Genomic DNA, 11,042 nt, shown 5'->3' with positions numbered 1-11,042 from the left:
GCAATCAGACCGGATGTGGCCGGGATGCACAACTTTGGCACATTTGAGGTATTTGTTTGTGTGTGCAGATTTGTGACTTGACACTGGCACGTTTAGCAGCACTGGTCAGGGGCAGGTATAAGGATGGCACCGTGTGTCTCCTGCACCAACTTAATCGTGGCGAATTGCAAATTTTACCCCAAACTTCAAAAGCAAATGGACACTTTTTAAACCATGGCCTACACTTATTTGGACAGCAGTGCTATTGTTCTTGCAAACACGTTACACAATATAAAATAAATCCATAGCCAAGAAATGGTCCGTATTATTGTCCAAAGTTCCCAAATAGTGCATTAACTCATCATAAATGTCCACAAATGGCATCCATCAACAAAGACTTTGGCTTTGATACACTTGGTATGAAATTTGGTATATACAGGCCGCCGTGGCCCAAAGAGGTAAAGAGGCAGTTGGTCCTCAGTTGGAGGAGTAAGGATCAGCCCCCGTGGGAGACAACGTGGACGATGTGGGAGAAGGAGTGGATGGGGCTGAGATAGACTTCTCAGATGCTGCATCGTCCATTTTCTCTTGAATGCTCTCCCCCGGATCTGAGGATAGCGCTTTGGCTGGCAGCAGCCCTTCTTTCTCCCGCTTTTTCTGCTTCATCCTCCGGTTCTGGAACCAAATTTTCACCTGAGTCTCATTCAGCTGCAGTGCAGCAGCAATCTCAACGCGGCGTGCCCGGGTCAGATACTTGTTGAAGTGAAATTCTTTCTCCAGTTCAGTCAGCTGTTTGGTGGTGAAGTTGGTTCGAACTGTGTTCGGCTGACCAGCATAACCGTACTCACCAGACCTTCCTGTGGACAGGGGAACAAATCACCGTGAACGTGTGGAAATAGACTGAACTGTTTGTTGTCTGATCACATTAACAAAGAGACAACTTCCTGTGCCTTCTCAGTAGGAATCAACTTTTACGCAGCTGCAGGAACTTTTACGCAGCAGCCAATTAACATCAACTGCTCTGAAACAAGAAGCAGCACAGGCCTTAAAAGATACTAAAAGATATCACAGATGCATGCATTGTGGTTTAAGTGGATCAGGTAACTCTGGAAGGATCTAGAATGTAACATTTACGGTTAATACATCGGCATAGATGCGTTTATACTCTCATGTCACTAAAGTGTGCCATAAAGGAAACATCTGGCAGCACTGCCTGACACCACTCCACTTCAAGGAGTTAGGACCATTTACAAGCCAGCTGTGTTTACAGACTTTGTGCCACGACTACCCCCTTCTCTCTCACACACATACACACACACTCCACTTGGCACCCACCTGTTTTTGGTGGGTTCCTCTTAACTTTCATCCAGTCAAAAGTCTGTGCAGACGATGCGCCTTCAGACAGAGGTGAGCAGCAAGCCTCCAGATGAGCTGCATGCAGCGGTGACAGCGGGTTAGAGCACCCAGGATAAGGGGTCGCTTGCTCGTGCCCGCCGCCATAGGCAGCGTGGGTATACTGCAGTTGACCCAGGGGGGCGGCACTGTAACTGTGGCGGTGCTGAGAGACCATTGAGGAAGAAATGTTACCCGAATACATCAGTGGGCCGCACTGGGGAAATGCAGCTGTAGAGTCTACTTCCTGGTTGAGCGCGTAATGGTTATACGTAGCGCAGAAACTTTGGGCTCCATAGCTGGAGCTGCAGGCCGGATGGGCCCCATAGGAGAGACCCAGAGAGCTCGCAGTAGACTGGTATGACCCCGGCTGGTGAGGGATGCCGTCAGGAGAAGCCCTGCTCGCCATGAAACGGTCATCCGCCCCGCAGTTGTTGACAGTGGCCGCGCAGGACTGGAAAGTTGTAATCCCGTGGTCCGAGTGGAAAGCCCTGACAGAGCATGAGCCACCTTCACCGCTCATCACCGTGTAGTCTAAGAAGCTGCTCATTGTAGCATTGTTCTACCGGGACCGAGGGACCGTCCGCTGCACAGACACCCTCTGGTCTCTTCCTTTCTCCCCCTCTTACCCTGAGTGACCGTGCCAACCTTTACCTATACTCTGTGCTTATCAGAGGAGGGAGGGGGGTGCACGGCCCGATATCAATGAACGGGTGTTGTCACGTGGGCCCGGGTCAGCCAGTGAGGTACTTGTCCTTATCCCTTCGGCCGGTGACAGATTGGTGTTTGAGTGGCTATTTAAATTCCAAGCGCTCGTCGATCAAGGTGACGCGCGTCGTCACTAATGTATTGGCCGAGCAAACAATGAGCTGGGAGGCAGACGGCGGTGGACAGCTCCGGGGTCGCATGAAGAGAGGGCTGCTGCCGGCGAGGCGTCTTGTGAAACCCCCGCTGTGCGCTCTCTCCCACCGGGGGGAGAGATTAACGTCTCACCCTCTCCAACCTCACCATAAGGACGACCCGGCACTCTGACCTCAGGTACGGTATTTTTGGAACACAGACGAGAATAACTGTGGATGTGTGTGTGTGTTTGTGTGTGTGTGTTGGTGCGTATGCGCGCACTCGGGCATGCGTCTGCCCTCCTTGAGCGCTTGTATTCGCCCGCGCATAACAGCCGTGATGTCATATGTATAGCAGTGTCATTCTCAGCAGGATGGATTGATGTCTTAGAATGTGAGTGCCACTGCCACAGGCTATCTGTGGGCTATCACTGTCCCATTCCGATGCGAAATGTTTCACGCTTGAACACTTGAGAGGGATTTTCTCAGCAAATATTGTCACAGTGTGACAGTGAGAGACAGGCAAGAAGATTTCACTCGTGATGCAGACAGGAAATACTTCAGTTGCATCAAAAAAAAGACTCTTTTAAACAACTTTGTCTCCCCGGCAAGGCTGCATTAGAACTGTTTGGCTGCGTTTCGGTGCTCGCAGGGAGAGGGGGGGTCACAGGTGATGAAACGACAAGACAACACATTAAACATTAAGATGATGTGGTATTAATTTTTCTTTTCTCTCCTCGGTCACAGGGTTTGCTATCTGCCCTGATTTCCACTCCCACATGTATTCATTATGCATGTATAGTGATCAAATGATCTGATAATGCGTCGTGCAGCTAATGCGCCCTGCGTAGCCCGAGGTGCGAGTGTGGGCTGATTATCCTGTTAAGTTCATCAAATAAAGCTGTTGGAGAAATTAATGGCCACGGAAAGCAGCGAGTAAAAGGGAGAGCCGAGGGGAAAGTGTGCGTGGGAGACTTGCGGCAGCGAGAGCAGATGCCCAACCTCTCACTGAGGAAGGGAAAGAAAAGGGGAGGGAGAGGGAAGGAAGGAGGGAGGGAGGAAGAGGAGATGCTGTGGAGGGATGAGCGCCCCCAAAGGCTGTATGTGGTCAAACACCCAAAATGCCTTCTGGAGTTTTAGAAATGCATAAAGACAGTATTTGTAGCTTATATTACGATTTGTTGGTGCTTTAGTTATCCAAGAACCTTTTTACGCACAGATAGATTGTAGTTAAGTAAAGCAGGATTACTTCAGGAACAGTTTTGAGGCACTTTAGACACTTTGAGGAGTATTTGTGGTTTGTATTACTTCATACTTTTACTCTATTACATGTCAGAGAGAAATATTGCAGTGTTTATGCCTTACTTTTAATTCAACAATGCATACATCCTGCTTAGATGTTATTAGTATTAATAATCTAATTATATAAAATGTGATGTGGCAATATTACACCTGCAGGGGCATTCCCTTGCCAAATAAGTACTTTTACTTTTAATTTATTATAATAAACTTTGTAGTTAATACTTTTGCACTTTTATTTTAGTAGAAATTTAGACTGCAATGTGAGTTTTTCTGTTCATTTTACCTCCACCCCACCAGTAGTTTTAGACTCATTTAGATGTGATAGAAGGTTAAATATGAAAAGCCTGTACTCAAAATAGTTTGGATATTTAAAGTTTTCATAACTCCAAGCTCAAGAGGTGATGCAAACTTGCCAGCAGTGTGGGGAATAAAAAAAAGCGCAGTGGGGTCAATACCCCCACCTCCTCCACCAGCCCTCTCCCTTCTCTCTGTCTTCCCAGCTGCCTCTGCAATAGCAGTGAGTGGGCGCAGTGGATCCAGCCCTGCCTGCCTTGTGGAAACTTCGCCAGGCCTCGGGAGCTCTCTTGGCTCTTTGTGTCCAACACATGTGTGCAGAAAAGGCGCGCTGTCTCGGAATGATTCGGTTATACTCGCCCTGTGGTTAGTCAGAGTGCAGGAGAACAAGATCTGCCCCCACTTTTACCCCCCACACACACACACTCACTCACCTACCCACCCCCTTCTCCTTTATTCGCACACACACACTTACATGCACGCACGCCACTTTGCCCAGTAGGCTAATGTCCAGCCAGTCGATGAGCTGCTTATGGCTTCCAGATTATTCGATAAACGTTCGAGCTTATGAATTTCGCCACGTGTAGATGAGTTTGTGAATCGATCCGTGCAGGCTGGCGTCGCAACCGGTGGTTGTTTTGTGCCATTTTCACACACAAATCTGTTAAACTGGACTAACACATTGAGTTAAACCGTGCACAAAGGTAATAAGGAATTCCTTTAAGTCGAATCAAGTGCAATAAAACAGTGCAAAATTATTCATAATCCCTCTATTGAAGTAAAGACTTTATAGTGCAACAGTAACTGCTGCTCCAATAATAATATAAAATCCCCCCCAAACACCTCCTCCCTTGATAAAGTAAGCCACCGTGATGATCTCTGCAAGCTATTCTTAGTAATTATATGTCTGATAAATCACATCTAGTCCAGCAGCAGTCTGTTTTGAGTTTGGGCTACTTTGAGCACACAAGGGAAAGAGTGCAGGCTCATAACCTGAGCAGGCTGCTACCGCTGCTGCTGCTGCTGCTGCTGCTGCTGCTGTCGCCGAGCCAGAGCCGTGTTTAAACAAGCTATAAAAATGAATTATTACCAAACGCATGCAGAGATGATGGTGGAGACTCAGCCCCCTTTTTAGTCCAGGAATTGGGGAGTCCCGTATGAAAATGTAAGTGGGGTTTTATTTGTGCACATTACGCCACAATTGGTCTCCTTAATGTCCGTCTCATTCATGCCACGGAGTGATTTATGAGCTCCTGAAGGCAAACATGGCTCGGGTATTTGCCTGCAACATGCACACAATGTTAAGAGCCCTGTCATGCAAAGATCCGTGCTGGCGTATTTGCTTTTTCTCTCTAAAAAGAGAAAGGAAAAAAAAGTATTAAATTTGAAGGTGAAAATGGAAACAATCTATTTTAGTGTTTCTCTCTGCAGCATAAATTAGTGTTTACTTTTCTGTGCAATTGCGAATAATTCTCAGGACATTTCAACCAAACAAATCCTCCTATTTTGCTCTAAAAATAGTAAGTATCATTTAAAAGATATTTTTAAGTAATTTTCCTGATATTAAAAAAGTTTTACCAGTAAAGTTTGCATTCATAAACAACTGGGCTTCTTCTTTTTTTTTTTTTTTAATCTGTCACCAGAATAACCAAAGTTGTGTTTAAATTAAAATCTACATTTAAAGTAAAATCCAAACAAGTGTGTGTGTTTAGCAACTGAATGCAAACTAGTCTATTTATATTCATTACCAACCTGTTGTTAATTTGCATAATGTCTCATCGTTCTTTGCCCTACTTTTTTGTATTTTTAAAATGTTTGCATATTTTCCACATTAATAATTCAAGCAACAGCAAAAATAAATATCCCGTTTGGAATTTAAAAAAAGAAAAAGAAAAAGAAACGACTCAAACACCAGAAAAAAAGATTGTAGCAAGTTAATTGTATTCTAACAAAAATATCCAAGACATTGGAAGCTATACAAAAATAAAAACGACCAGGTTCCATAGGCCTAATATTGTATAATTATTCACATACACTCATAATTTCCATTCCAAGAGATCAAGTTTGTTATGGTAATTACAAGCCACGTTTGAGTAGAAGCTATTTCAGTGATTTCATTTCCTTACCTTGTATTAATCGTCAAGTCAAATATCAACAGAATAAATGTGCCGAATATACAAATAACATCAGAGTTAATACCGTCGTAGCCTGATATTTATTGTTCCGAGAGAATAGAGGGGGAAAAAAGAAAGTTACTATGATTGATTTTAGTTAATAGTTCAGATGCTGCAGGTCGATTGTAGTTAGAGACTCCGAGAAAAAATAGAAACTGTCCGTAGCAATGTCCACGGGGCTGTCCAGAGACTCTGACAGGCTCGGCGAGGCTGCGTCGGAGAGCTGTAGGCAGGAATCCGAAGAGAAAGGTTGAAAATCGTGTAAAGAAACATCCAGGGCCGGGGGACTGTCGCCATTGTCCGGGCCAGATGCCGAGCCGGGGCCCATTGTTGACATGCAGCCCGGAACAGTGGGTGACGGGTTGGGAAAATGTTTCAGATTTTTGTCATTGCTGTTCAGCGGCGCAGCAGCAAAGCTCATGGACTCTCCATTGTGGAGCTGCTGCGCGTTATTCTGAAAGGAGCAGGTATCTCTCTCCAGCAGGGCCCCGCTCTGCTCGTACACAGGCCCCTCGTCCTCCTCGTCGCTGTGGATGCCGTCCTCGGCGCCCGGCCCTTTTCCGTCCCCGTTGTGGTTCTCCTTGCTCTGCGTCTGCCGCTTGTGCTTCATGCGCCGGTTTTGGAACCACACTTTGACCTGCCTCTCGGTCAGATCCAGCAGGGCCGCTATCTCCACCCTCCTCGGCCGGCAAAGATACTTGTTGAAGTGGAACTCCTTCTCCAGCTCCAGCAGCTGCGTGTTGGTGTACGCGGTTCTCAGCCGCCGGGAGCCTCCTCCTCCTCCCCCACCGCTCTCCACGATCTCAGGCGAGCCTGGAAAACAAGCAACCGGCGGTAGCGTGGGATTAAAACGCAGGTTACATAACCCCCTCAGCTGCCCGTGAATCTTAAAGGCTATCACAACCCACCAGAGAGAAGCTCATAACATGCTGCAGCAAAATGGCCGCTGGAGCCACTGACCCACACTTATGGCAAATCATCACTGCGTAAAAGATGATTGTTGTATTTTTTTAAAACTGAAAATAACGTCCAGCATGAGCCTGAACCAAACACAGTATTAAAGCAGTGAGGTCCAGGCTGGTGTGGGATACTAATGAATGCTCCAGCTGCCCTCGTCGGCAAAGGCACTCCATCACTCTTCATTACTGTCACACATCAAAACTCTGCTTCGGCTCGGGGAATAAATCATCTTACATCACCAAACTTTACCCAAACTTTTTTTTTTCTTTGCTTCACACACAATCACAGCAAAGTGATAACCATATATCTGCCAGAATAAACTACACCAAAGCCTTTTTTTTTTCTTCCAGGAAGGGGCCTTTGTAGGGAATCAGTTTAGCAACAGATAGTAAAGATTTCCTTAGTTTGAAATCACCCACCTTTCGGGGAGAAGCACACAGGTCCATTGGAGATGGTAGTAGCGCTGGAAGTCGGCAGGTGGTTCCTCTTTGACGCTTTCTTTTCCCGCATCCAGGGGTACTCCGGGGGTAAAGAGGCGGTGGGCAGCGGGCTGCATCCGTCGGGGCTGTGTCTGGGCCGGCCGTGCCGCGGATGGCTGCCCGGGTTCAGGCTGGGAATGGTCTGCTCAAAGGGAGGAGGAATCAGTGTCGGGCGTGAAAGCGTCGAGCTCTTGATTGATGAACTTTGAAATGAATCAGCGACAGGGGGGAAAGATGTCAGGCACTCAGCAAGCGACGGCTGACTATTGATAAAACCGCTCTCTCGCTCGAATTCGTAATTCATCTCCGCTCCCTGAGAGCCGAGGAAAGTTTGCACGCGTATTTTTATAAATGTTGCGGCTCAGTGATGACGAGAAAGAAAAAATCATTTAAAGAAAAAAAAAATCTCCTGGTGGTGTATTTTTTTCTATTTCACTGATTACGGCCGTGTGGGGACCGAGCTACTATTAAACTATTGAATTCATGGAGACAAGGTTGAAATTGGACCGAATTGCCTGTCACATGATTACCTCTGCCCAATGACAATTTGGGGTTTAATCAAAAGAAGCCACTGTCTGCCTGATTGATCCAAAAACTCTTGGTGAAGAACGCCGCGCTCAGCTGGGGGACGACTGTTTTTATTTACATCTTTGTCCGCTGAGTTTATCCTCCTCTCGCCCCTCCAGTCCAGTCCACTAAGCTACAAAATGTGTTTTTTAAGAATGGCTGACGCTCACTATTACAGGGAAGGAGCCCAGCCTAGGGTGCGCGGATTCGTGCACTCCTCTTTCTCGTATTGTTTGAGGATGTCAGTCGAGAACGCCCCCACACCACACACACACACACACAGGACACACAGACACACACACACATTTCACGCCAGTAGCTATTCATATAGGCAAGAGTCAGACTTCAGAGGTGAGAAAAAAAACAACCCCAAAAAATGATATTCTCGACAGAAACAAACCCCAACAATCCAGTCTGTTCACTGAGAGGAGACACCAGAATACATGAGGGTCTTTAAAGATGCATAATAATGACATATGCAGTGCGTCCATTGGCATGTGTTGCAATAAAAAGCCCATCCATTCAGTTAATACTGACGGATATGACACGTTCAGACCATTTCATCCCATAACAGCAGTTTAACGTTTACAGCTATTGTGCAGAAACTTGTAAAACGGCCACACACACACACACACACGCACACATGCGCACCCACAAACAGTATTGTTGTATTATGCAGCTATTTATGCAAACTGTAAAGACGTGATATTAAGGCACGTATAAGATTTTCGTTTATTCCACAAAAGGTCGATTTTATAACGAGGTCATGCGCGCCCATGTGTGTGTGCACCTCCTCTCAAACACCATAATAAACACACAGGGGCTTGTTTCTTTTGTGGTTGCCAATAGTGCGAATTTTCGATAACTAAAAGCCACAATAATTCCTGCCTTCTCTTAAATGTCATCCCAGTGTTGGAAATGGTTTTGTTTTCATGTTAATAGTGGGAAGTCACAAGGCTAAAGCAGGATTTATTGGAGGGACGCTGGCTACAGTGCTGAGAAAGGCTTCCCACTGTATTTCCATTATCAGTCCCACCTGAAATTGCAACGAAGCAAACATCAACACAGTTACAATCGACCATTTACAACGAATCCATTTGCAGCGTTATTATGTAGATGGGGTGTTATTGAATTGCTCTTCCCCGCCGTGTTTGGTTTCATAGCTCTTCCAGAATAATCTGTGAAAGCCACATTTGGGATGTTTTTCGTCAGGCAAGTACATGTTGTATTTTCATTCAAAAAAAAAAGAAGAAGAAGAAAAATCAGGCTTAGTGAGTAGGAGAAGGAAGAAGAGAAGTGGAAGGCCTCTCTCTCAGTTTGTTGCTTATATACCAAACAAAGAGTCCTGGAAGCCTGTGCGCGATCAATCTTACTCGCCAAAAGGTCTGACAGCTCGGTGCCCTCACAACACATTTAAGGCTTCTAACTCTCCCCCGGATCAAATGCAGCCAGGAAGCGGCGAGAAACACTGGCCACTCAGATTAGAACCAGTTTCTGTTCGCAGTTAGAGCCTGGTTGTCGCTGGAGGGATGTTTTAAAAAGACAAATAAGAATCCAGCTGCACAAGATGCGACCGTTTCCTTTTTCTGAGAGGGCAGTAACGCGCCAACGGTGAGTATAGGGCGAAGCAGCTTCTCCACCTGGCTTTTATGTTTGAATTGTGAATGCTCTTTTTACACAACTGCGTTTACTCTCCTTTTTTTCGTTTTAGTAGCAGGTTTGTGAGCGGACCAGACTGTGTGGTGAAGGACAGAGTTGCTAGGGGAAGAGACGGATGGCTTTTTTGGAATTACGCACAGGCTTTGTGTGCGAGGAAAGGAGTGGGTGGCGGCATTTAGTGGACCCCAGCCTGTCCTACACACTTATCTTTATAGCAGGATTGATTTAGGACCACTTTCCCACGGAGTTAAATGCAATGAAAGAAACACGAGTGTTCTGTTTCAGTTAAAACGCTATTTATGTGCTACCTGGGTATAACGCATATGGGTCAAATCATTATCTTGCTGTGTATGCGTGTGCGCGTGTTTCTCTCATGGTGTGTGTGTCTGTGTTGGATGCAGAAATACTCAATGCATCAGCTTTTTTTTTTTTTTTTGCTGTGACACACCATGGTTCAATTGTTCTAGGTTTCCCTGCTAACCATATGTCAGGCCTTGTAATGTTCATGCCCGCATATATCAATCAGTTTGGGCTCAAAGTGATTTTTGTGCGAAATCAGCGAGAACAAATCAGATTACAAATCATGTTGCAACTGCATAAAAACATCATTGGAAAAAAATGGTTTTGCTCATTTGAAGAGAAAGATAGAAAACTGTTAAACACGCAGGCTTGAGGATAAGAATTTTTTGCAGAAATGTTGCCTCAATTACAAGACAAAACATGAGTATTGTAGCTCCAGATGTGTCTGTTTTGTATTTTGGAAATTTGGAAATGCGTAAAAGTATTGAAATGAACAGAAAATAAGACATAAAAATGTAGAATTTCAATGCCACCTTGCATGCAATATAGCAAAACACACACACTTGAGAATACTGCCGTTTTTTTTTTCATAATTTCGCTGATCAGTTCCAGTGCTCTAACCTGAATCATAGCCGAGGTAGTTTGGACTGAACTGGCTTTTGTCTGGCGTCTGCAAATCTGCAGAATAATGACACAAATAAGCTCCGTTATGATTCCAGTTCAGGCTGTATCCTCTCTGACCGGCTTTGACTGACTGAACGTATCAGGGAATTATTTTTTAAACGATTTCTCATTTAGCTTGTTGTCTTCTTGCAGAATCTCCAGAAGGGCCCGGGTGACATTTTTATTATTATGGATGTGCCCACGCAGATGAGAGGAGGGGAGCAGGGCCACCCGAGAGTTTTCTACACGTCGAATCAAGAAGAAGGGAGAAAAAAAAAATCAAGTAGCCATTATTCAATATTTTATCTGCAGCCAGTTCCCTTTTTATTACTGAATAATAATTATGGCTAATGATTGCATGTTATTGTGGGAGCAAAAATACAGCACATATTTTTTCTTATTAGTCTTTTTTTGTATTGCCAGGTATCTAAACA

At 45.2% G+C, this 11,042-nt stretch overlaps 2 protein-coding genes across 2 annotated transcripts; both read right to left on the bottom strand.

Annotated features, from left to right (window-relative positions):
* Nucleotides 1–456: 456 nt before the first annotated feature.
* On the bottom strand, nucleotides 457–1,921 carry hoxa1a (homeobox A1a). Its single transcript, XM_008300290.1, has 2 exons — nucleotides 1,315–1,921; nucleotides 457–836 (listed from the first exon to the last, which is right to left on the bottom strand). Exons 1-2 carry the CDS (start codon nucleotides 1,919–1,921, stop codon nucleotides 457–459), a joined length of 987 nt encoding a protein of 328 aa, XP_008298512.1.
* Nucleotides 1,922–5,725: 3,804 nt separating this feature from the next.
* LOC103371071 (homeobox protein Hox-A2a) lies at nucleotides 5,726–8,286 on the bottom strand. The gene is made up of 2 exons (XM_008300289.1): nucleotides 7,360–8,286; nucleotides 5,726–6,793 (listed from the first exon to the last, which is right to left on the bottom strand). Exons 1-2 carry the CDS (start codon nucleotides 7,721–7,723, stop codon nucleotides 6,078–6,080), a joined length of 1,080 nt encoding a protein of 359 aa, XP_008298511.1. The 5' UTR covers nucleotides 7,724–8,286; the 3' UTR covers nucleotides 5,726–6,077.
* Nucleotides 8,287–11,042: the final 2,756 nt, after the last annotated feature.

This window comes from Stegastes partitus, unplaced genomic scaffold, assembly GCF_000690725.1.
Source record: "Stegastes partitus isolate 25-593 unplaced genomic scaffold, Stegastes_partitus-1.0.2 Scaffold1520, whole genome shotgun sequence".
Lineage (NCBI taxonomy): Eukaryota > Metazoa > Chordata > Actinopteri > Pomacentridae > Stegastes > Stegastes partitus.
Note: the sequence above shows the minus strand (reverse complement) of the source record. Positions and strands in the feature narration are given on the sequence as shown.